The following is a 23,620-nucleotide window of genomic DNA, read 5'->3' on the forward strand; positions in this document are numbered from 1 at the left end:
CTTCCCGTTACTTTCTGGTTCGGGTCGGCCAGTCAGACGAATCCTGGAGGGCATGCGGGTGGAGGTGGTGAGGAGGTGTGGGCGTCCGCCGACCTGGGTCAGGCTGGTGGCAGGAGAGGCCAGCGCGCTGCCGGCTGGACGCTGTGGCTCCCGCGGGTCCCCTTCCCCGGCCGCCTGTCCCGGGGTCCCGGGCTCGGCACAACGCGCAGAGCCGCCGAGACACTGGCGTGCGCGGTCACGGCGGGGACACACCCGCGCCGGCACGAGCCGGTGAGCGGCGGGAAGGCGCCCCGGCGCGGGAGCGCGGAAGGCGGCGGCGACCCCTCCCGACCCGCCCGCTCTCAGCCTGCCGGCCGGAAGAGGAAGCGCGCCGGCGCCCACGTCCGGGGCGGGAGGAGGCGTGGCCGGCGCGCGCCCGCCCCCGGCAGTGTTCCCGCAGTCCATTCCGCATCCGTCCGTCTGTTCGTGTGTCCGACCGTCCGTCATCCCTGAGCGCGCGGCCGCGGCAGGTGCAAGGGGGGGCTGCTCCCGCGTCCGTGCGCGCCCCACTGCCCCGCCCAGGATGCGAGCCAGGGCGGGGTCGGGGTCCGGGATTCCGGGCGGGGCGGCTGATGGGGGAGGTCGGGGGCCGGGTTCCTGGGGGGTGGGGGCTGGGGGCCGGGATTCACGGGCACGGGGACACCGCCGGGGCTGCCCTCCGCCCGGGCCTCAGTTTCCCCAGCCACTCTGCAAGACGACCTGGGGCGGCTGCATGGAGTAGGCCGGGGCCCCGATGCCCCCAACTCGGCCCCTTGGGACGGTTGGCATCGGTGGCTGCGGTTTCTTTGCGCAACCCAGCAGCCTGACTTTCCTGCTGCCTGGCATCGGGGAGAGGGCGCACTGAGGGGCCCTTAGGGAGGCGGGCAGGCACTCCCTTTAGGGTGCTTGCTAGCTGTCAGTGGGTCGGGGGCATGGTGAGGGCTGGGGAACTCTGTTTCCTCCCCGGTCCAGGATAGGTCTCTGGCTCTGGGGTACCCAGAGGTGCCCTCATGCAGACCTGCCACACTGTCAGCCAGGCGGGATTGGAGCGGCCCCCACCATGGGCTGGGGAGCAGGAGGGAGCTGCACCCCGCGCCCACCCATCCGCCAACAGCCCTTGTCAGAGCCCCGGGTGATCACCGTGGTCTTCCTCGGCCTCCTGCTGGACCTCCTGGCCTTCACTCTGCTGTTGCCTCTGCTGCCAGGGCTGCTGGAGAGCCATGGCCGCGCCCACGTGAGCCCTCCCCCGTGTCTGGAGGCCCCCCGACTCCCACGATGGCTGCCCACTGCCCCAAAGCCCATCAGGGACTCCCCCGACCCCTGTCACACTTCCTTGTTCCCCAGGATCCCCTCTACGGCTCCTGGCAACAAGGCGTGGACTGGTTTGCCGCAGCCATCAGGATGCCAGCGGAGAAGAGGTACAACAGTGTCCTGTTTGGAGGTACGGCCCCAAGTCCCACGCTGGGGTCCTTGTCCCCACTTTCCTGCTGCTGGGCACTGTCTGCCCCCTTCCCGTGTGCAGTGTCCACTCCTGGTGGGGCCCACCCAGCATCACCAGACCCATGAGGACAGACCGAGTCGTGTAACCCAAACGTCTGTCTCTTTCAGGTCTGATAGGCTCAGTCTTCTCCTTCCTGCAGTTCCTCTTGGCACCAGTCACGGGGGCTGTCTCAGACTGTCTCGGGAGGCGCCCGGTGATGCTGCTGTCCCTGGTACGGGTGCCCACCTCTCACCCACCCGGCAGTGGCCCTCGCGGCCCCCTGGGTGTGCTGCTTTGGGTGCTGGCTCCCGTGGCTAAGGCAGGCTTTCCCAGAGCCGCTCCCTGTCCGCGGGGGGACATCGGGAACACAGACGGACCTTGAGTGCTCCAGAACAGACAGGGCCGGGTCCCAGCGGTGTTACCTGGGTCTGTCAGCCCAACTCTGGGCCCCTCCTGGCCTCAAGTGACCACACCTGCCCCGGGGACAGGCAGGTCTGGCCACCTCGTATGCCGTGTGGGCGGCCTCAAAGAGCTTCGCCGCCTTCCTGGCCTCCAGGGTGATTGGGGGCATCAGCAAGGGAAACGTCAGCCTGTCCACAGCCATCGTGGCCGACCTGGGCTCACCTTCCGCCCGCAGCCGAGGCATGGTGCGTGCGCACTACGGGGCGAGGAGGCTGGGATTCCTTGCCTGGGGTCTCCCATCCCGGCTCAGGCGGCCTTCTCCCCAGGCAGTCATTGGAGTGGCCTTCTCGCTGGCCTTCACGCTGGGCCCCATGCTTGGCGCCTTCCTGCCAGCGGAGATGGTACCCTGGCTGGCTTTGCTCTTTGCTGCCTCCGACCTGTTGTTTATTTTCTGCTTCCTGCCGGAGACGCTGCCTGCGGAGAAGCGGGTAAGGTGGGTTCCAGAACCTGCTGCCGAGCCCCAGGGCAGGGGCTCAGTTCTGTGGGCACGTGGGGCTGGCCAAGAATGCTGGGCTGGCCTCTCCTCCTGCACAGGGGCTCTTGGGGCCACAGTGCCTCCGGGGACCCCTGCCTCTTGGGCCGGGCATCTGGACCAGAGGCCAGGCCAGGTTCAGGTCGTGGCCCTCCCCAGCTGCCTGGCCGGCCTCTCCAGTCCCACCCCCTCCCCAGGCATCCTCTATCGGCCCGGGGTTCCAGGCCGCGGCAGACCTGCTCAGCCCCGTGGCCCTGCTCCGTTTCTCGGCCGTGGCCCGTGGCCAGGACCCACCCGCTGGAGACGGTAAGAAGGCACCCCCATCACGAGTGCAGGACTGTCGCGTCTTCGGGCTGCTGGCCCCTACAGCCGCTCTCCGTGCTCCCCAGGGATCCGTCACCTTCGCCGCCTGGGTCTGGTGTACTTCCTCTACCTCTTCCTCTTCTCGGGTCTCGAGTTCACCCTGAGCTTCCTCGCTCATCAGCGCTTCCAGTTCAGCAGGTAGCGGCGCCAGCCTGTCTTCCCCGCTTCAGTGACGCCCACCCTGGCCCATCCCTGGGGCAGGCGCTGACTGAGGCCCAGGAGAAGCCGTGGGCTCCCAGGCTCCGGCGTGGCTGGCGGGAGCAGGGCGGTCAGACCAAGGCACTAACGGCTCCCCCGCTCCCAGCCTGCAGCAAGGAAAGATGTTTTTCTTCATCGGCCTCACCATGGCCACCGTGCAGGGCGCCTACGCCCGGAAGATCAGCCCTGGCAGCGAGATTGCAGCGGTGAAGCGGGTACGAGGCTCCCCCGGGGCGAGTGGGGGGCAGGCCCTGTCGCGAGTCCCGCCGGAAGCGGCAGGGGTGGGTCCTGAGTGCTGCCATGCCCCCCCCCCGCCCCCCCGTCGCAGGCCATCTTGCTGCTGGTGCCTGCCTTCCTCCTCATTGGCTGGGGGCTCACGCTGCCCGCGTTGGGCCTGGGGCTGCTGCTCTCCTCCTTCGGTGAGGGGGTCCTCCCGGGGCCAGGGTGGGAACGGTAGGGAGCCGGTGGCCAGGGATCCCGGGTCACAGCCCTCCAGGCATCACCTGGAGGCTGCCTGCCACCTTCCTGGTGTCCCCTGGCAGCCGCTGCCGTCGTGGTGCCCTGCTTGTCCTCCGTGGTCGCTGACTATGGTAAGGAGCCTTTCTTTGCCCGAGGCCCCCCAGGTGGGAGGAGACCAGCAAGCACCCGACGGCTTCCTCCCCCCCCTCCCCCAAAGGCTTGCCCAGGCAGAAGGGCACGATCATGGGCACACTCCGGAGCCTGGGTGCCCTGGCCAGGGCAGTGGGACCCATGGTGGCTGCCTCAGGTAAGGGCCCTGGGATAGCATTCCAGGCACGCTTGTGCCCCTGGGAGGCAAGGCCAGGGGGAGGCCACGCGCGGCCCTGCCGCCCCGTCGGTTCCTGCCGTGGTCCTGCCATCCCCGGGGTGGAGGCGCAGCGGGGAGGGAGGGGGAGGGAGGGCCCGCATCACCTCTCGGGCTGTCTCTCCACAGTGTACTGGCTGGCTGGGGCCAGGGTCTGCTTCACGGTGTGCTCAGGCCTCTTCCTGCTCCCTTTCCTGCTCCTGCGCAACCTGAGGCCTCCAGCCCGCATGGCACCCAAGGCCGAGTAGTGGAGCTAGCCCCGCCCCAAGCTTGGGGGGGAGGGGGCGGGAACGGGACCTCTCCCCTCCCCCTGGGGCCCAGCCCTGGCCCCTGCTAGACACTCCAGCAGCTCCGTGGTACGCGCGCCTGGGCAGTCCTGCCCGTCGTGCCGGGAGCAGGGACTCCCCAACACCTTTCAGGTTTTGTGTTCACTTTTCTCTCAGACACACGGTGTCAGCCAAGCCTCCAAATGACAAAATAAAGCAGCTATTTTATACCAAGTGCCTTTCGCCAGCACACGGCTGCGCCTCACTACCCCCCACCTGGGAGACCCCCGAGCACCAGAAGCTCTTACACCTGCACTGAGCAGAAAAGCCCGAGGCTCGTCCGGGGCCCGTGACCATTCTGCACAACAGGGAGGACAGAAAGGGTGACACAGGGCCCGCCACGATGGGAGCCCACACTCGCTAGGGCCTACGTGAGCTGTGCCCTGCACCCTGGCCACCCAGGGAGGAGGGGGCCCTGTGCTGGGCTCTTCCCATCACCATCCCACCCCTGCGCATCTGTTCGACTGTAGGGGCGTCAGGCTCTCGGGCCCAAGAGCAGGCTGGCGATTCTGGGTTCTAGGGGCCTTCCTGGTGCAGAGCAACAGTGTCCAATCAAGAAATAAACACTTGGGATCTCAAGACAGACTTCTGGAAGTCCTATCTTGAACCAAGGGGGGGAAAAAATGCCAAACTGCTTCCGAAATTTAGACAAGGAAACTGCTTAAAGAATTTTATTTGTGAGTAAAACACGTTACAGTGGAGGACAGAGGACCCATCCTCCCAAGCCTGTATCCATATATGCGACTAGACTTCATGTTGTAATACAAAGAGTTAAAATAAACTACAAAAGTGAAATAAAAGTCATTGCATGTGAGGGACAAAAGGAAGGGGTAAAGAGTCCGGGGTCAACTGAAGTACGGGCTGAGGGCTCAGCGCCTGGACGCCACCATGGCAACAAAGTGACACACAGGAGAAAAGCAAGTCGCCAGCAAGCTCGAAGCAGTGGTCAGCGCCATGCAGCCAGCCTCAGGTCCTGCCTTGGTGTCAGGAGCGTGGGTCCGCCCGGGGAGGAGGCCTGCCGGTGCCTGGTCAGGCTGGCACCGGGGCAGCTCCTGGAATGGGTCACCCACTGGTCCCGCTAAGCAGCTTCATGTGGTTTCCCAGGGGTCTGAGTTAAGTGAAACTTCACAATGCCGAACAAGGAAAGCAAGTCACGGCTCATAAGTGGCTGGTGTAAGCAGTGAGGGAGGGACCACTGGGTCTTGTACCTTGCGCCTTTTACTAAAACCAGGGGGTCTTCAAGGCAGAGTTAAAGGTAAGAGAAGACCCCTTCTCGGTCCAAAACGTCCCCTAGACGAGTGAGCAGAGAAAAAACTTACTAAAAAGTGGCCTGTTCGCGGTAAAAAACGTAGGGTAAATTGCAAACCTGCTGAAAAAAAATTCTAGAAAGGACTCTTCCCCTGTCTTGACGTATCTTCCCCATGACAGGAACCCAGAGACCCCAGTGAGTGAGAAATGGGGAGCCCCTGAACCTGTTTCTGGCCTCAGGGTAATCAGACCACACATAGCTTGTGCTGGGCAGACACAGGTCCCCTTTGCTGTTGGGGTTTCCGGCTCAGCCCAAACTCGCCTCTCAAAGGCTGTTATTATTATGCCCTGGGCCGTTGGCGGGCACGTGAGTGTTTTCACAGGACTGAGGCTTTGTGTCCACAGAGTGAGATCACTCACCCAGCAGGTAACGCCAGCAGGAAACTACAAGTCTGATTCAGTCACCCGAGACCTGGGGGTGAAGGGGAGCCTAGCACACAGCACGGGTCACCTCACAACAGAAGGAGAGAGCGGTCAAGGCCAGAGCGGCAGGGCCTCCGACCGTCTGGCCAGGACCAGGACTTCTCACCGCCAGGGGAGAGGGTGTCACCAAGGGGCAGACAGATGGGAGGGACGTGGATTCGTCTCCCCCAGAACCTGAGGCTGCGGGCTGGGGAGGAGGGGGGGGACCGCTGCGCACACACGCAAGGCGAGCACCGGTGGACGTGGGGGTCTGGTCAGGCCGGGAGGGGAGCTCTAGCTACATGGAGGGCTGGGCTTTTTGCATTCCACTACACGGGAAGACAGGACACGAGACGCGATCGGGGACGGTCTGGTGGCGTCAGCTGGTGCAGGACGGGGTCTTCAGGAGTCACTCCTCTTCTTGCTCTTCTTCAGAAAGGAGGGGGTGCGGAATTTCTTCTTCTTTTTGGAAGGGGACTTGCCCGGAGACCCGTCGCTGCCAGGGTCCTCGGCAGCTGGGGAGGCGGCCTCTTCAGCCGCCCGGGCGGAGGCTGGCTCGGGGCTGGCCACCAAGGGGGACCTGGTGGGGCTGGGGGGCTCGCGGGCCTCACAGAGCCCCTCCTCCTCTTCCTCCTCCTCCTCCTCCTCCAATGTCGGGAAGCCGAGCGCTTCTGAAGGCTCATCAGGGGACAGGTCGGGGAGAGTCGGCTTGAAGGTGGCAGCGTCACTGTCCTCTCTGGAGGCGGGCTCCTGCGGCAGGTCTGGCGGGTGGGGTAGGAGAGACGGGGCTGGAGAATGGCTGCCAGACCTCGGCGGGGCGGCCCCGAGGGGGGAGGGGGCAGCGCCCCGCACGGAGCCCACCTGGACGCAGGGGCTTCTACCGACACCCGACTGACACTTTAAGTGAGGTGTGCTCTACTTCAGGGCCAGGGGGAGCTCAGAGAACAAGACGTAGGCACAATCTCAGGGCTGTTTTCAGCTCCTCCTCGTGGACAGGGCGCTCACGGACAGGGCCTTGGTCCCCGGTCAGAGAGAGCGAGGTGGGCAAGTCGGGAGCATTTCAGCAGGACAGTGCTCTGTGTTAGCACTTGAACAGAAGTTTATTCTAGAACCCTAAGGGCACATTATCAGTAGTCCTGAAATTAAGCCTCAATTTCAGCCCACAACACCTGGTCTCCCCCAAGAAGAAAACCACAGAAAATCATGGTTAACTCCAGACCCCATGTATCAGCATCAAACGAAATAAAGCCATTTTAGGCTGGAGAATCAAAGAAAAGAGATGAATTATGAGGTAAGAGCTAGGGGCAAAACATCAGGCCACCTTCACAAGTTGAACGTGGAAACGTAAATAGGTACAGCATAACTGGTCTGAGGGTGTGCTTCTAGCAAAGGTCCCCATCACCAGATTTCTATACAGACTCCTCTGACATTTCCAGAGGAGTGATCTGAGCACAGGAAGGTCTGAGGACTGTGTAAGCGGTGGGCAAAATGGACATCATAACGAAGGCGGGATCTAATCCCCGAACCAGTTTTGTAGATACTTAAAAACAGCCTATAGAGTTACAAGCAACTTGCTGCTTAGACAACAGCAAACCGTCCAGTACGGAGAAATGGAGCTGAAGTCAGCAGGGGCCCCGACCTGAGTGTCGGTGAGGTGCGGCCGGCACAGGAGGCTCCGGGCCCCAAACACTTAGCACTTTGGCTCTGGGAGGCTGGAGCTACCCTGTCCCTGCCCTTAGCCACCTTCTGTCCCAGGAAAATGAAATGTCCTTACTTGGCTAGGGCAGGAGGAGGTCGGGATTCACTCTGCAAAGCATGCAGAGGTTGCCTGTGGGTGCCTCCGGGGACTTTCATCGTGTGGCCAACGTCACATTAAAAAACCAGTGCCAAATGTCGCTCTTCTGCCCCATCTGAGCTTAAGCAAAGATCCAAACACAAGCGACCCCTGAGCTGTCTGAACCTGGTCTAGACGTACTTCCGAGCCAAACAGCGAAACCTCTCGCCCAGAGCAACCACACGCTGATCCGGCCAACGTGATCGCTGTGGAGCTTCCAAGGCCCAGGGCTCCCTGAGCAGGGCCCTCAGTCCAGGGGCCCCAGGGACAGGCTGCCACCACCCAGCTCTCCGGTGACCGAGTCCCTGCCGAGATGCCACTGCCTGGGATGGAGGAATTGGGTGTGAGAAAGGGGGAGGGGGGCCCTCTGTTTTTATTTTGAATAAACAGAAAACAAAACTGAGTAAGCAACAAAGAAGCAGGAGAATGAAGCGAAGCACAGGGGATGCTGGTTGAACAGCAGAGGGCCGGACGGGCGGTACTTACTATGGTAACAGGTACTCTTTAGCACATCCACCTCCTGCTTGTGACGCAGCCACAGGAAGAGAAAAGCACAGGGAGAGAATCTAGGCATTCAGTCACAGCCGCCGGGTTATAGAAGGATGGCTGAGCCATTCTTGTGGACAAGGAACGGGGGGAAGGTGAGCCACAGGCTCCCAACAGGCACGGGCAGCACGACACAGACGACCGAGGGACAGACACGTGGGCCACACGCCACAGACACGCAGCGGGCAGTCCGAGAGGCCAATGGAGGCCTGCACTCGCACGGACCAATTACTACGGCAGGTCCAACGAGGTACCACGGCTCAGACACGATGGAAGACGTTTCCAGAGGAGTGATCTGAACACTGGAAGGTCTAAGGACTGTGTAAGCAGTGGGCAAAACGGACATCATAACGGAGGCGGGATCCAACCCCCGAAACCTTTCCCGCCTGGTTCTGACATCTCACTAACAATCCGTTTGTCCTTGAGTTACCAAGGCCAGCGCCAGCAAGGAGGGCCGGTTCAGAACCATGTGGTGGGTGGCTTTCCACGCAAAAGCGCTTTTTCATCACTCAGTCCCCCTACTGCACACCCGGCTGCTCTCCCCCCACGGGACAAAAACGCGAGGCCCACCCCTCCCGGCCAACGCCGGACCCCAGAAGGCCACGCGCCCCCCCACAGCGGGCAGCCAGAGCTCACCTTCCTCAAGCTTGACGGGGGTGCTGGGGGGGGTGTGGGGGGCAGCAGGGTGTTCTGGAGGACTCTTCTCCTTCTCTTCCCTGCTCTCGTCCAGAATCTCTGCAGGCAGACACACAGAGAAGCACGTGGTAAAGAGCTTCAGACGTCGTGAGCCTTCACCCTCCTCCAAGGCAGGCAGCCCCTGCCCTCCCTGCCCAGCCCATCTGGTTGCATCCAGGAGACTGGGAGGGCTCACGACCACACCGCCTTCACCTCTCCAGGACAAAGAAAGCCCACTATGACTGTGCATCTGAATTTCAGAAAGATTCAACAACTCTGGAAACAAAACTAATTTCTACCCTTAGGCCAGAGAGAATCCGCCAGAGCTGACTCTGTGGCACACCGACTGGAGGCCCCCGGCCTGTCCTCATCTGTCCTCCAGGGAGGAGCCCCTCCCCACGTCCTCACTGTCCAGCCTCCCCACTGCTGAGCTAGCAGCCCAGGGTCCCAAGCACCCTCACCCTGCTCACCTCCTCAAGGGATGGAACATGAGAATTACATGGGTTTTCATTTTCTATGTAGAACATTTTCTACCAATAATTTAAACCTGGCAGCTAATAAAGCGTATTTTTATTTTCTGAAGCAAAATCACTGATAAGGACCAGAGGAAAAATTACAGGTACTAGGACCGAACGAAGATCTAGGAAATTTCAAGCCTACTTCTCATTTAGGGAAAAATACATACTAATATTATCTTAATTCCCTAAATCTCCTTATCTCACTTACACTTTTTATATTAATGCTTAGCATCACTAGGTCCCATATTTTGAACAAGCAGCTACAATCATTAGGGCCTCTGATCTCAAAGAGATGCCAACCCACCTTCCTGAAGCCCGATTTCTATAAACAAAGGCCTTCGCATCTCCTACAAGTTCCCTCAACCAGAAGAAGGTGCCAGAGCCCTGAGGCTTTCTTTCCTCCTGCCACAAGTGCTGACCTATGGCACCCAACACCTGTCCCCCGCCCCCATGCCAAGGGCCAGCAGCAGTGCCGGGCAGGGGTCTCCTGGCAGCACGTCCCCACTGGCACTCCCACTGCTGACAGCTCTGTGGTCACAGAGCACGGACACAGCTGTCCTGTCCACTCAACTGCTGGAACGTCCCTCGTCATGGAGCCTCGTGTATGGGGAAAACTCCTGTATGTCTCGTGGTTTGACTCAAAAAAACATCTTGAGGGGTGCCTGGGTGGCTCAGTTGATTGAGCGTCCAACTTAGGCTCCCTCAGGTCATGATCTTGCGGTTTGTGAGTTCAAGCCCCACGTGAGGCTCTGTGCTGACAGCTCAGAGCCTGGAGCCTGCTTCGGATTCTGTGTCTCCCTCTGTCTGTCCCTCCCCTGCTCATGCTCTGTCTCTCTCTGTCTCTGTCTCTCAATAATAAATAAACGTAAGAGGGAAAAAACAACATCTTGTAATCCGGGCCCCCCGACACTGGAGGGGCCCAGGGTCAGACGCATGTGTGTGCTCTGGAATCGGGGCCAGCCCACGCACCACCCCCAGGGCTCTAATCTGAGGCAGGGACTTATGGTGACAGCACAGAGAGCTCTCGGTGGGGCTGTGCGTACATGCAAGGGAGACGATCAGAGACACAGAGCTTGGTGTGACGGGAAGACTGGGCTCACTCTGATTCGATATGCACTAAGTCTTAATTTTAACGCACACCTAACAAAGTGACACAGACGGAAAACAACAGTTTTTTGCATGACCCAAATTCCAATAGCAGCTATGTAATGTATTATTTAGTCTAAAACAAGACCAGAAAAACCTAAATCGGGGCAAATCAGAGACTCGGGAGCAGTACTCAGAGACTCAGGAGTAGTTCCCGGTCAATCCCCACAGACCCAGGGCCATGGAACATTTGTGGGACTTCCATTCCTAAAGGCAGATTCCTAGGGGGTGAGCCAAGGAGGAAGTGTGGTCCCTACAAAGACCAGGATTAGAACTTAAGGCCCTGAGGACGGCAGCATGAACCTCCTGGGCAGGGAGGGCGGGGGGACATCTGTGCCCAGGGTCTGCTGGTCTCAACCAAGGCTGCCTGGGGAAAGTGATGCAGACCCACTGGAGCCTTCCTGGTAGAGGCAGGGGGAGGCTCACCTCTGGCATTCTCAAAATTCTTGGATCTACTTTTCAAAACCTAAAGTTGAAAACAACCTGCTCCGTGAGGTTCTGGTTCTTGGAACCATTTATTTTCATTTGCTGCAAATAGTCCCATTGTATTTTACAAAAACATAAAATATGACCTCCTGCGTCAGCGAGTTACCAAGAGAAACAAAGGGCCACGCCAGCAAAGGGCCACACTCCCCACTGGGTCTGGGACCCACAGCAGGCCGCACGCTGGGCCGTGGGCCTGCCAGCACACCTGTGCAGGAAGACCCTCCAGGTTCGTGCAGGAGGAAGTTCAGCTCTCCGACATGGTCTCTTGAACAGGCACTGTGCATACTCACAAGTGTGTCTCATGGTCTAATTCCTTCAGGACTAGGAAACGTGCACTCAGTGACGTTCTGAACTAACCAGACCCAAGCTGCTCTTTCATGCGAGTCACTGACCTTATCGCCCATCGTTAACACCTGGCACAGAGGAGTGGGCACAGCGCTTTCTCTTGCTTCGGGGACAGCCCGTGCGGCCTGCGCCAGCATGCCCAGGACTCGCTCAGGACTCGCCCAGGACTCGCCCAGGACTCGCGCACACACATGCTCACCTCCAGGGCCCTTCTGCTTCCGCTGCACCTCCCTACGGTACTCTTCCAGCTCCCGGTCGGTGAGCGTGCTGAAGGGGTTGGGGCCCGTGGTGCTCACAATGACGTGGGGCTGGTACTCCTTCTCAATGATGGCCTTGGAAGCCGTCACCAGCTCCCCCTGCAGACAAAGAGGGACGCCCCGTCGGTGGGAGCCCTGCCAGAGGGGACTCTCCCCCATCCCGGGCAAGGCTGCAGGCGGGGCGGGGCGGGCGGGTTTCCAAGAGTGCACGCACACACACCCACACCCACACCCACACGCACACGCACATGCACGCATCCCTGAGACGGGGCCTAGGAATCGCCCTGGGCCCTGAGGCAGAGGCCGGGCTGCGGCCTCCAGTGGTAGGAGACAGAGAAACACAATTTAAATGCCACAAAACAAATGTACCAGGAGGAAAAAAAATCACAGGAGAGTCCTTCAGGTTTCAGAAGCAAAAGCAATGAGGTGCAGACGGACAGCACAGAGCGGGCACCTCCAGGAGAATGCCGTCTCCACAGTGACAGGCAGGACGGAAGAGTGGACTTTTGAAGTCAACTGCCCCCCCCTCACGACAGCAGAAAACGTCAAGGGTTCCGATGGTCAGGGAAGGTGTGCTCGGAGACTGACTTTACTAAGTTCACAGGTAAGTTCTGTCCTTTTGACTATGTATTTAGCTTATAACCAGCTCCCGAAAACGGATCCCAAGAAATTGTTTTAAAGTCCCAAAATATCAGTATTTGTTTGAGGAACTTGGAGAACTAGGAACATGTAGAAAAGAGAAGAAAATAGAAAGAAAGCAGCTCACAGGTCACACCCAGTCTGCAGGGAAGAGACAGACCCAGGGCAGGGCAGGGCAGGGCAGGGGGTAGGGGGAAGGCAAGCCTCAGAGGGAGAGAGCCAGGAGGGCAGCCCTGGGCGTGTGACGTCCAGCCCACCCTCGCCTGCCCCAGCACAGCTCCGCACTCCACTGCTCAGCCTGGCCGGCCCCCAGATGCCCTGGGTTCATTCACTGAGAAAGTCAGCCAGAGCTCACACACGTGCGCATTACTTATCAGGAGCTTCCAAAAACCACCTAGGAAAGGAGAAGCCAAAATTCTGATGCCAGGCTGGTTTGCCAACACTCTCCTCAGTGAGAGGCAAACGCCAGACACAGGCCGTGCCGACCAATGTGCACGAGGGACAGAGCCAGACTGGGGCCACCTGGGCCACCTGCTACCCTGGCAAAGCCTGGGAAACCCGGATGGAGGGGTGACTGTCCAGCAGGCCGGGTGCAGCGCATCCAGAGCACCCCAGGATTGTTCTGGGACGCAGACCCAGGGAAGAGAAGGGAAGGGCCTGCTGCAACTGGCCACCTCTGCTTAGAGAGCCTGAAGAGTCAAGACAACCTGGATGGTCAAGGGGAGCCCACTTTCTGACCAAGGCTGACCCAAAGTCAACCGGCTTTTCACTCAGAAGCTGCCCTGTCTCAAGACGGGGAACCGAACCCCTCTTCTCGGTAAAGCCTGTTCCTGTGCATCGGCTTCAGGTGTGCCATCCTCGGGAGGAGCTGCTGGGCTGACAGCAGGAAGTGCTGGGTGGGGGTGTCCTGCAAGCTGGGGCACTTGACCTGCTGCACGTGCACCCCGCTAGCGCCGCCAACAAAGCGACCAGGCGATACGAGGTTTGAGAGAAACGTTTAAATCCATTTAACTCAACAGTTCAGAACAAGGAATGAATAAAATATCAAGCATCAACTGCCACAGAGGCACCTGCGGCAAGCGAGGCCCTTCCCGCACGGAGACCCCGGACCCTCAAGGCACCTTGGTTCCCACCTCTGCTGGCAGGGAGCCTCCTCCCTCCAAATTCCTCAGCCAGGCGCCAAGCGGCCGCCAAGCCCCCAAGCCCTGGGCTCTGACCGGAATGGAGGACAGAGGAACTGCGTTATCTGGGGGGACGGAAACAAGGCTCGGGATGGAGGGAAAACGGGTCCCCTGCGGGGCAGCAGCCTGGGCTGAGAAGCCAGGATGTGAAGCGGCTGCTCGTCACGCAGAGGCTCTCGCTGCTCCCCTCACTTCCAGCCACAGAACGCGGCTCTAAGCAAAACCGATGCTGCCGAGTAACGGCTTCTGCGCTTGGCTGAGGCGCCTGGTGTGGACTACAAACGTGGCTAGTGACCCGACCTCTGCAAGCATCAGGCTTTTCAGCCATAAAACCCACTCGGATTTGAACTTACATTCTTAGTGCCGGGCCACGCGCTTCTGGGCGCTCAACGCCAAGTTCACCAGGTAAGACTGCAAGGTGGGCCCAGGCACCTCCCATTTCCCCCACACAGCACCAAGTGAGAGGGACTCTGCCCAAGGACACACAGGTGCACAGAGCACAAATCCGGCAGCACGGTCCCGGCCTGCCCCCGGCAGCTGTCGGCATGAACTTGTTCGCGCTAACGTCTAACAGCTCTGTTCACTTGCAATGACCTCCAGAAGGCGGCCAGTTACCACGGCTTCCGTGTTGGCGCGTGCAACGTGGAGTTAAGAGAGCCTTCGGCTGGGCTCAGTATTCCTTCTGGAACCAGAGCATCAGGGTGCGGCTGACAAGTTGCCGCTCCTCCTTCAGGCAGAGGACGACAGGGCCTGAGTGAACGGCCATCACCAGGGAGGGAGGGGTGGAAGCAAAGGGAAGGGCTTCCCCAGAGCCCCTACTTCCTAAGCCCCAGACACATGTTCCTCAGATTCTCAAATGGAAAGCAGGTATCTACAGATTTGCCTCATTGGGAAGAGGACGTTACTAGGACACGTAACCAAGTTCTTTTTCCACTTTGTCAAAGAAAAACTCAACTTGCCACCTTGAGAGCAGGGCCACCTTGTAGAGGGAGCAATGCAGTCTGCGTTTTGAGATTCGCACGAAAGATGTGGGAGCAGCTTCAGTCAAGGTCATGGATGGAGTCGTATTCTCAACGTAAAAATGAGAAAAAAACCAAGGGTGCAAATGTGAGCAGCAGGAGGGTGTTGGAGAAAATGCAAGCTGGAACAAGAATCCAGGCACGGGAGCACCCTCTAGGCTGGGCTGGGTGCGGTTTCCCCTGCTGACCCCACCTGGAGGCAGCACTCCCAGAGTGCGCTGCCCAGACTAGGGGGTGGGGCACCAGAACGGCCAGGAATCCCATTCCCAGCGACTCTGACTTCCTGGCAGGCGGGGGTGGGGGACCACATCTACACGTGATGAAGCACTCACAGGTGATGGTGACACACACCCGAGTCTGACATGCCGGAGCAAAAACAAAAATTGGGGCTGGATGAGGAACTGGCCGAAAAAGCCCACTTGAAACACAGCCAACCAGCCCACCTTCCGGAGAGCCCGAACAAGGTCAAGCAGAAGCCACCACGTGTGACGCAGTGCCAGAGAGACTGCAGAGCAATGACGGTGTCAATCAGCTCTGCCCAAGGGCTACAGGGTGGCAGCCACAGTGGAGACCCCGCATGGTAAGCAGCCCGGGCTCACGGACTCAGCACAGCTTCACGCATCGGAGAAAAGAAAATTATGAGCTAGCAAGACCACAACGGCTTAAAGCACAAAGTACTGAGACATGCAGAAAAAGGCCATCTTTCTCCCCTGCTCCGAGAAGTCCCTCCAAGAATGGCAGGTCAAAGTACGTTCAAAGGATAAGGAGAAACGGACCCACTGAATTAATCCCTAAGTATGCAAAACCTCGTCACTGGTGAGGGTTGCACGCAGGATACAGAACCCCTGGTACGAATCTCTGGTAACTGGGACATCACTACAAAGAGATGGCATCTCACTGGAGGCGTAGGAATTGAAGAGACACACCCTAAAAATCTCCTCTGAACACAGGGTAAACGTCACTACGACTCAACACCGAGCAGGCAGCCGCTTTCTGCTGTCAGCACCGAGCTGTGCACACCAGCACACCTGCAGGGCCCTCACGGGGCTCCTTCCAACGGGGCAGGTTACATCACACAGACTTCCCACCTGCCATCCACGTCAACGTATGCGTGTACACAGCTTACTACTCCTGGCTTCAAATTTCCATGTCTTTTTTCCCTGTGAAACACTTTTTAAAGAATTATCTGGGATTTTTTTTTTTTTTAGGAGAAAAACTAAATATATCTCATCAACAATAGAAACTGTCCAGTTTTACTTTCCGTTCCTCTGAAATGCTGTCTTTCAATTCTACAACCTCCAATGGCCACATTCACTACGCGTGCGGTCACAGCAGAGCAAGCAAAGGTAGAAGGTTGCACAGGGAGCCACCGCTGCCCACAGGCGGCCCGTATGAGCCTTCTGCCATCGACATCTCATAAAAGGCAAACGAAACCCAAGAGCATGCACTAACCAGAGTCACGTGCAGACCCTCAGAAATGCGCCACGCATCGTGAAGAGGGGCCCTTTCTCCCCAACCTCGTGGATGCCTCGTGGATGCCGAGGATTATAAAAATAACCTCGTACCAGACACTCTAATTAAAGAACAGAACGGGCAGAACGGAACCTCGGTCCATCGCAGAGGCAGGGGTAACTGAGACGGTGCCCGGCAAGAGCAGACAGGTGGGGACGGGGCAGGTGGAAGGGCAGCGCGTGCCGAGAGGCGGTCAAGGACAGGGCGGTGAGTACCTTTCTACAAGACAGAGATCTAGCAGGACTAAAGGTCTGCTCTGTAAGCTCGAGCCCTTCGATTGTTTCCGTACAGTCAGAGAGGGGTGCGTCCTGCAACAGTAAACTGAGTCATCAGAGCCCGCCAGGCCCGGCTTCGAAACAGCAACTGAGAGCACAGGATGGAGCTAGCTGAGAGCATGCAGCACAGACGGCCGTCCACGGCGGTGCAGCAGTGATGGCGGTGCGCGTGCAGACAGAGGCCACAAGACCAGGACCACGGCTGCCCCAACTCAGAGCACAAACACCTACCCTGCAGGGTCGCATTTAAAGCAGCAGGTGGCAACTCAATTTTCAGAGATAACTACTTACACGATTATCTTCAATGTGCCACGAAGTACAGTGCTCTTACAGAAAGGCATGTAAATGCAGACATTTACAGGTGCCCTCTGTAACCACTTTTCCCCAAGCAGCACTTTATTGCAGAGAGCAATACACACGAGAACAGAAACGTCCGTTAAACCCACCCTCTTCTAGCATCTTCCACCGTACACTGCCAAACCAGGGCAAATCCAGGTCCCAAAGCAGGTGGCGTGAGTGCCACCCTCGCACAGGCATGCATTACATGGAGCAGGGCTGGGGAGGACACGGCCCGTGGGCATGCTTGTGCTACGTCTACAACTTTAGGAAAAGTGGGGAGCTGTTTCTCATCATGAGGATTTTTCACGGAGGTAGCTCTTGCCTAGAACACTTACCTCATAGCATCATTCTCTGCCAACTCAAGAATAATTTTGGAGTGGCCGGTCATTAGAGCCACCACCCACTACTATCAGACGCCCTGGGCTCTCACCTGGACAAGGCTCCTGTCCATCACTACACCACACAAAACCTGGGACTGGGGGCCAGCCGTCTTAATGTCCTGCAAGTTCTGCTCTCGGATCTGAGGACACAAGAAGGAGAAACACACATCAACAGAACGGAGAAGACTCGCCGCCACTTGAGTCACCCCGCATGTGCACTGGGGCCCCAGAGCCACGCGCAAGCCACACCCCTGCCCTGCCCTGCCCTGCCCTGCCCCTCAGGGCCCCACATGGCCACAGTGCCTGTCTGGTGGTGCTAGTCCGGCCTGTTTAGAGGTTCACAAGTCCAAGGGGCTGGACTCTCTGCACCTTCTGGATGGCTCTGGCAAGCACCGATCTCTAACCGTACTCACTCCTCGAGGAGAAACATTCCCTACGAGCCCCTCTCACGGTGGCGCTGTGAACACTGGTGGATCTCATGTTCCATCTGACACATCAAACATTCAAAGCTCAGCGAATGAACGCTGAAACGCGGGGGCAAAGGCTGCTCTTGCCAGAAACAGGCTGTCGCTTCCGATTCTGCCCACTATGGGAGCAAGCATCTGTTCAGGAACCGGGGCCCCAGGCTGTCTGCTGCTCACACACCACGCTTGTTAGCACAGGCGCACAAGCAGTGGAAGGAGAGGGCCTCGGCTGCAGCGGTGGGAGCCCTCCGCGAGGGGCGAGCACGTGCCACCTCCGTCCCACCCGCCACCACCTCCGCCTGCACACAAGTTCCTGCCACGGGCTGACGTCAGCCAGTACGTACCTTGTTCCTCATCTCCTGGACCTCTTTGGGGTTAGTGTTCAATGGAACAAACAGGTTAGGGACAGCGGAGGTGGAGGCTCTGTGTCCATCCTCTTTAGTCCACTGTAAACGTCAAGAACAGTTGAAAAGTCAGAACTGGGACAACGGTTACGTGATGCCACAGCATCCAATCTGTCCCACGTGTCTCACACCTGGTCATGCATGAACATCACAGAGAATGAACCAATGACCACACCTCCTGTCACTGCAGCGGTGGGATCGGGGCAGGGCGTGTGCAAACAGAAACCAGTAACGGTGGAAGCCAGAGTCGTGACTGACCGGCACACGCCATCCAGAAGGCCCGGCAGAGGCTGACGACAGAGCTACGCTCCGTAATTCCCGCGGACTAGCCATGGGGGGACCCCTCAGAGCACATTGGTTCACCGCCCTGAGAGTCATCAATGCCAAAGCCGCTGGAAGCATGAGATGGCAGGGTCATGAAAAGCGATGTGATGTTGCCACCCAGGTAAAGGGAAAGACCGGACTGGGAGGCAAGAGTGGGCATCACCAAAGTTTTGCATGAAAATAAAGTACAGCAATAGAACGTGCTGCTGGCATAGCTTTTCAACCCAAGAAAATTGCTGCATGAACGTATATACAGTAGCTGCCTGGTGGGAGGGTTTGGTGATGTCGAATATTTTATATAACTTAATACTTCAGAGTGTTACAAAAATATCCCAAACAAACTTGAAGCGCTTCATGAGTTTTTATCAGAAGGCTGTTTTAGATATCAGTGCATAGCATCAGCACACCGCGCCTTTCACATTTTGTCTTTATTTTTGGATCTCCAATCACACACGAGATTTTCAATCAAATTCTAATTCTGAGGCATGGGTGGGCACTGAACATTAAAACAAGGCCAGCAATGTTACGCCTTTGAGAGTATTTTCAGGAGGCAGTAAGATGGCCATAAACCGTAAGACTTTAAAGAAAGCAACAGACTGGCAAATGCTTATTAGCTGCTGCGGAGGGAAGTGTGGGATGGGCATGAGCTGTGAGGTACTCACTGACAATTATCTTCTCAGATAAAAATAACTCCAGCTTTTTATTAAAAATAAGTTTTAGTCAAAACATTAAAGCAATAACCTTGGAAGCGTGAACACGTTTGAAACTTGAGAACAGTTACTGTAAGTGAACATACCAACCTGGGAACACTGCATGGCATGCCCAATACTCCGGAGCAGTAGGAAACAAATTTAAGTGCTGAACAAGGTCTCCCCTTCAATGTGCACACTGACTAAAACACGCAAAGTGATTTCATATCGTTTCAAGACAACAGCAAATAAAGCTCAAAGCTGAGGCTACACATGTGCTTAGAAAAACTTCATCACGGCAACTCAGCACTATGTACGTATATCCTCAGCAGGAAGGTGGTTTTTAGGCCCACGCCCTTTAACAAGTAAAATAAATAAAAACCAAACAGCTGAAACTGGGGAGAAGAAAAGAGGGAGAGGAGGAGGAGGCGGAAGGAGAGAGGAGAGACGGGCTCCACGTGACGAGTCTGCTCAGGAGCACAGAGGCTCGCGCACCAGAACCACCTGGGGAAGACAGAACTGTCTTCTTTGGAATAAATCTATAAAGTAAGAACACTGTTATTACGGGAACAGGAGGCCCCGCATGCTTGCTCGGGGCACACCGTGTTAGGCCATCCGACCTCACGGGTCACCTGCGTGCCTGCCCCGGCCGCTCCAGGGGCCCCCTCTGTGTGGCACAGGAGCCGCTGAACTGTCAGAGGCTGGGTTACAGGGCAGTGAAGACCGGGCTTCACAGGACGTGAGCACCAAGACAGCAAAGTGTCTTTGAGGGCCGTGTCTGTGATTACGGAAACAAAGCGCGCCTCGCAGGGTCTGTCGCTGGTGCCTGCAGACGGCCTGCGCCGCACTTGGGTCATGCCACACCCAGCAGGAGCCACAGGACTCACCACTACGGCCGTCTACTCACATGCAACAGTCCATGCAGAAGGTAGCTGGCTTAGAGCATTCGGAGGCTTTGGGACAGCAAGCGGGGAACGAGGCCAACAAGAAAGGACGAGGTCAGCTGGGAAAATGCCCGTGAGACACCAGGGAAAACTGCTTAAGAAAACACTGAAGCCTTTAAAGAACAGACTGCAGTCTGGCGATGACAACACTGAAATAACAGGTTATGACTGAACTACCGTTCCGTGCACGAAGCATTAGGATTCCTTGAACATAATTTGAATTAAATGTCAGCTCCAACTTTTAGATTAATATGTGTAAGTTACTTAGTATTTTCGCTACGCACAGAGTTAGGTGATGTGGGGGTTACTGAAGAAGTGCTGCGTATCTTAAGCAGTTTCAAGCAGACAGTATTACTTGAATTATAGCTAATGCATACGGCAGGTCCGGTTTGGGCTAAAGAAGGTTAAGGAGGAAGGTTTGCTCGAAATCCAGGTCAGAAAGGCTAGATTCCCAAAGCCTCCGAAGCCCCAGCTACCCAACTTGCTCTACATCATCTAACTATGAACAGTAAGGTAGGCACAGACCAAGCAGTTGGTAATACAGCTTGGCACGCAGACACCGGACGAGAGAGACTGCAGCAAGGGTTTCACGTGATCGTGTGTAATGTTCGTCCACACCTTAGTCTTCGACTTGGGACTGCTTCCGTTCTGCCCTTCCTCAGAAGCATCGTCACCCCGGCCAGAGTTCAGCCATCTTGTCTTCTCTCGCTGCTGCTTCTGAAAACTGTGTCTGAGAGGGGAGCCAGTGCCCGGATCCCCGTCACTAGCAAAGGAGTACCCTGTGACACTCGCAGGAACCTCCACATCGCTGTACTTTTTAGATTTCTCTCTCAGAGCAGGGTATCGGTAAGGGTAGCCAGTTCTGTAACCCTAGGGTCCAAAGAGAATGAAAGACCGTCAATATGCCGGATCTCACAACAGTTTCACTTTGGGGAATAGCGTGGAAATACCTACAAAAGCTGGACAGGCACACACGCGACAACTCCGCACTCCCAGATACGTGCCGACAGAGACGCACAAACATTCACCAAAATCCTGACCGCAGATCAGACAAAGCCAGCGACACCGGAATGGGCAAACTGCAGCATCCACGCAACGGACTAGGGGGCCGGATTCAGAGCAAATGCTCCATCACCAGGTGCAACACTAGGATGAACCTCACAAATGTGATGCTGAGTCAAAGAAACCAAATGCGAAAGAACACTATTCCACTCATCACTTATTAAAAGTACAAAAAGAAGCACCTGAAAGGGTACAGGGGATTCTGAGGTGCTGTTCTGTCATCACTGCTGCTGTTGTTTTCAATAGGCTCCACGCCAACGGGGGGCTTGAACTCATAACCCTGAGATCAAGAGTCACATGCTCTACCGACTGAGCCAGCCAGGCCCCCCCGTGCTGTTTTCTGATCTGGATACTGGTTCTACAGTGTGTTCAGTTTTTAAAAAATTTTTTAATGTTTACTTATTTTGAGAAAGAGAACGAGTGCATGTGTGTAAACGGGGGAGGGGCAGAGGGAGAGAGAATCCCAAGCAGGCTCCGCACGGTCGGCGCAGAGCCCAATATGGGGCTCGAACTCAGGAACCATGAGATCTGACCTGAGACAAAATCAAGAGTCAGACACTTAACCAACTGAGGCACCGAGGTGCCCCCAGTTTTTAAAAGTTACTAAACTGAATACTAATAAACTGAATACTTAAATGGGCTTACTTGCTGCTGTCTACAGTAAAGATCGTATTAAACAATGTACTTAATTTTTTTTCTTTTTCTTTTCTTTTTTTTTACCTTTTAAGATAAAGTTTAAATAAGATACCGTAATAATCTTTGGGGAAGGTCAAACAAGTACACCTCGTGAGACCTGGTTCTTTCTTTGAATGTAACAATCTTCGAGATCAACCTTCAATTCTGCCTCATGACCACTTACTAGACTTTAAGGCCTGAGCCCCAGTAGTTCCCACCTCTGTCATCACTGCAATAGCACTTAGCCCACGTGCTGGACCAACCTGTTTGCCAATCCCCACAGACAATCTCTCCAAGGCAAGGAGGATGTGTTCCCCATCCCTCCAACCCAGTGCATAGCAGCTGGTGGGTGTGGCAGACAGACTCTATGGTGCCCCCCCACCCCCGACCATGGTCCCCCCACCTGCTGTAACGCCCTCCCTCCTGGAGCGTGGGCAGGACCTGACTTGCTTCTAACCCATGGAATTTGGCAAAGGTGATGCAGGATGTACTACATAGGAGGCTGGCACCCATCTTGAGTCTTTTGTCCACTGCTAGCTCTAAAGAAGCGAGCCGCCATGACTCCTACAGCGGTAAGAAAAATGAATTCTGTCCACAGAATTCTGTCTGGAGCTCAGAAGTGGGTTCTGCCCCACTGAGCCTTCTGATGGGAACCAGTCCCGGCCACCACCTTGTGAGACCCTAGGCCAAGGACCTGCCTCAGTTTGCTCCTGACTCACCATTTCACGTCTGGACCGAGTCACTCACAGCACCTTCACTACAAAGGACAAGAGAATAAGGGCTGTCACATTAGAGGGGCCCCGGCCTGTGTCCTGCTTGCTGAGGTGCTTTAGAATCATTCACATTTCTCCCAATTCAGGAATTCTCTCCCTTCTGGATGCTTCTCTTCTTTGGGAGACCACTGGCATACCAACATCCCTTTACTACATTAAAAAAAGGGTGGTGACAATTCTGAAACGCAGTCCTCAGTGGTTGTTTTCCCACCACCATCCTCAAGAAGATCAGTAAATGTCTACCCTGCAATTTTTCCATTGATGAGCATGCTTTGTTGAGGAACAATAAAAGATAATGGCTCCACTGTAAAAAGGCTATCTTCAGAAAAATAAAGTTCTTGTTAACTCAAGTTTCCTCTCGCTGAGGGAGCCAAGACTCCTGAGTAGTCTCCATGACTGAAGGATAAACCACCAGAACTTTGCAAAATTTTATCCTCAGAGGGTATGGTTTTATTCTTTAATCTTCCCCTTTAAATGCTGTCAAGCCAAAACTAGAGGCAATACTAGGACCTCACACCTACTGTATGGCTTATAGATACACATATGGATTCCTTCCTTCTTTGAAAAGCTAGAATTAGATCTTCATGTTTGGGAAGCAATCAGCATTTCTTCCGTGTACGTTAAAATAGTTCTTACAGGATGAGAATCTTCAACTATTGTCTACCCTACTCAATTACTGGCAAACATATATGGTTAGTCAGAATGCTAAGTTAAGGGGCACCTGGATGGCTCAGTCAGTTAAGCATTCGACTCTTGGTTTCGGCTCAGGTCACAATCTCATGGTTTTGTGGGTTTGAGCTCCACACTGGGCTCTGTGCTAACAGCACAGAGCCTGATTGGTATTTCTCTCTCTCTCGCTCTCTCTCTCTCTCTCTCTCTCTCGTTCTCTGCCCCTTCCCTGCTCATGCTCTCTCTCAAAAATAAATAAATAAACATTAAAAAAAAAAGAATGCTAAGTTAAAACATGGACCTTAATGATAATTATTATTTCTTACAAACTACACAGCCTTCTAATATCAAAATGACAATAACAACCTGTGCACATCAGGGACACTGAATACCAACACCCCCGCAATGAGCACTTCACTTATTCATCTTTTGTCCTTTCTCTCCCTCCTCTATCACATTAAGAGTTATTGCCTGATTTTGATTTCTCTCTCTCCACCTTCTAGAATGCACTGAGGACACAAGACGTGGTGGGCTGGTATTCTCGATTCTTGGTCCTCTCTTCTGATTGCTACCTGACTTCCAAGTAAAGAGCAGTGAAACCAGAGCAACGGC

The 23,620-nt window shown here is 56.1% G+C and overlaps 2 protein-coding genes across 14 annotated transcripts in view; one reads left to right on the forward strand and one right to left on the reverse strand.

Annotated features, from left to right (window-relative positions):
- Positions 1-431: 431 nt before the first annotated feature.
- On the forward strand, positions 432-4,942 carry MFSD10 (major facilitator superfamily domain containing 10). Of its 9 annotated transcripts, none has more exons than XM_047094213.1 (12): positions 432-509; positions 1,056-1,252; positions 1,363-1,459; positions 1,627-1,730; positions 1,987-2,145; positions 2,227-2,388; positions 2,630-2,738; positions 2,822-2,933; positions 3,100-3,208; positions 3,322-3,412; positions 3,536-3,759; positions 3,946-4,942. In XM_047094213.1, the coding sequence occupies exons 2-12, from the start codon at positions 1,079-1,081 to the stop codon at positions 4,027-4,029; spliced, it is 1,425 nt and encodes a 474-aa protein (XP_046950169.1). In that variant the 5' UTR covers positions 432-509; positions 1,056-1,078; the 3' UTR covers positions 4,030-4,942. The 9 variants fall into 9 exon arrangements, with proteins under 9 accessions (XP_046950169.1, XP_046950170.1, XP_046950172.1 ...); XM_047094214.1 differs by having other exon boundaries at positions 439-509; positions 1,052-1,252; XM_047094215.1 differs by lacking the exon at positions 432-509 and having other exon boundaries at positions 661-1,252; positions 3,536-3,583; positions 3,670-3,759.
- Positions 4,786-23,620, reverse strand: part of ADD1 (adducin 1) — an 88,959-nt gene continuing 70,124 nt past the window's right edge. For 2 of the 5 annotated variants that reach the window (XM_047094208.1, XM_047094209.1), the window contains 7 exons: positions 20,355-20,699; positions 17,813-17,914; positions 17,055-17,144; positions 16,226-16,318; positions 11,602-11,758; positions 8,869-8,967; positions 4,786-6,613 (listed from right to left, as the gene is read on the reverse strand). In XM_047094208.1, coding sequence (XP_046950164.1) covers positions 6,255-6,613; positions 8,869-8,967; positions 11,602-11,758; positions 16,226-16,318; positions 17,055-17,144; positions 17,813-17,914; positions 20,355-20,699 — 1,245 coding nt within the window. In that variant the 3' untranslated portion in view covers positions 4,786-6,254. The remainder of the gene's footprint in view (positions 6,614-8,868; positions 8,968-11,601; positions 11,759-16,225; positions 16,319-17,054; positions 17,145-17,812; positions 17,915-20,354; positions 20,700-23,620) is intronic. The other 3 variants (XM_047094211.1, XM_047094210.1, XM_047094212.1) reach the window with 3 other exon arrangements.

The sequence above is a fragment of the Lynx rufus genome, unplaced genomic scaffold (genome assembly GCF_022079265.1).
Source record: "Lynx rufus isolate CCGP_SWC_20201006 ecotype Redwood Valley unplaced genomic scaffold, mLynRuf1.p SCAF_38, whole genome shotgun sequence".
Lineage (NCBI taxonomy): Eukaryota > Metazoa > Chordata > Mammalia > Carnivora > Felidae > Lynx > Lynx rufus.

Coding starts and splice junctions, on each gene's coding strand:
- MFSD10 (XM_047094213.1), top strand. CDS start 1,079: ATGGGCTGGGGAGCAGGAGGGAGCTGCACCCCGCGCCCACCCATCCGC. Junction 1,731..1,986: donor CGGTGATGCTGCTGTCCCTG/GTACGGGTGCCC, acceptor CCCCGGGGACAG/GCAGGTCTGGCCACCTCGTA. Junction 2,739..2,821: donor GGACCCACCCGCTGGAGACG/GTAAGAAGGCAC, acceptor CGTGCTCCCCAG/GGATCCGTCACCTTCGCCGC.